Below are 445 nucleotides of genomic sequence, written 5' to 3'. Positions count from 1 at the left end.
TGTTCCTGTTCTTCTTTTTCTTGTTCTTGTTCATGTTCTTGTACTTGTTCTTGTTCTTGTACTAGTTATTTTACTTGTAGTAGTTATTTTACTTGTACTGGTACTTGATATTGTACTCGTACTTGTTATTGTGCTTGTACTTGTTATTGTGCTTGTACTTGTACTCGTTATTGTACTCGTACTTGTTATTGTAATTGTACATGTAATGGTACTTGTACTTGTTATTGTACTTCTACTTGTTATTGTACTGTTACCTGTACTTGTACATGTACTTTTTATTGTATTTCTACCTCTGCTTGTACTTGTTATTGTACTTTTATTTGTTATTGTACTTGTACTTGTTCCATTACTTTTTATTGTACTTCTAATTGTACAGCGAAGTCGGATGTAGAGGATTTGTAGGACACAGTGTGAAACGACTGCTGTTATCGTTAGGCCTAACTCA

General features: G+C 32.6%; 1 protein-coding gene across 1 annotated transcript in view; it reads left to right on the top strand.

Annotated features, from left to right (window-relative positions):
* Positions 1-65: 65 nt before the first annotated feature.
* Positions 66-445, top strand: part of LOC106883498 (uncharacterized) — a gene marked incomplete at both ends in the record, with an annotated part of 1,314 nt that continues 934 nt past the window's right edge. Inside the window, one exon of the mRNA XM_052978280.1 lies at positions 66-387. Coding sequence (XP_052834240.1) covers positions 66-387 — 322 coding nt within the window. The remainder of the gene's footprint in view (positions 388-445) is intronic.

Source organism: Octopus bimaculoides, unplaced genomic scaffold (genome assembly GCF_001194135.2).
Source record: "Octopus bimaculoides isolate UCB-OBI-ISO-001 unplaced genomic scaffold, ASM119413v2 Scaffold_310641, whole genome shotgun sequence".
Lineage (NCBI taxonomy): Eukaryota > Metazoa > Mollusca > Cephalopoda > Octopoda > Octopodidae > Octopus > Octopus bimaculoides.
This window is presented reverse-complemented; position numbering and strand designations above follow the sequence as displayed.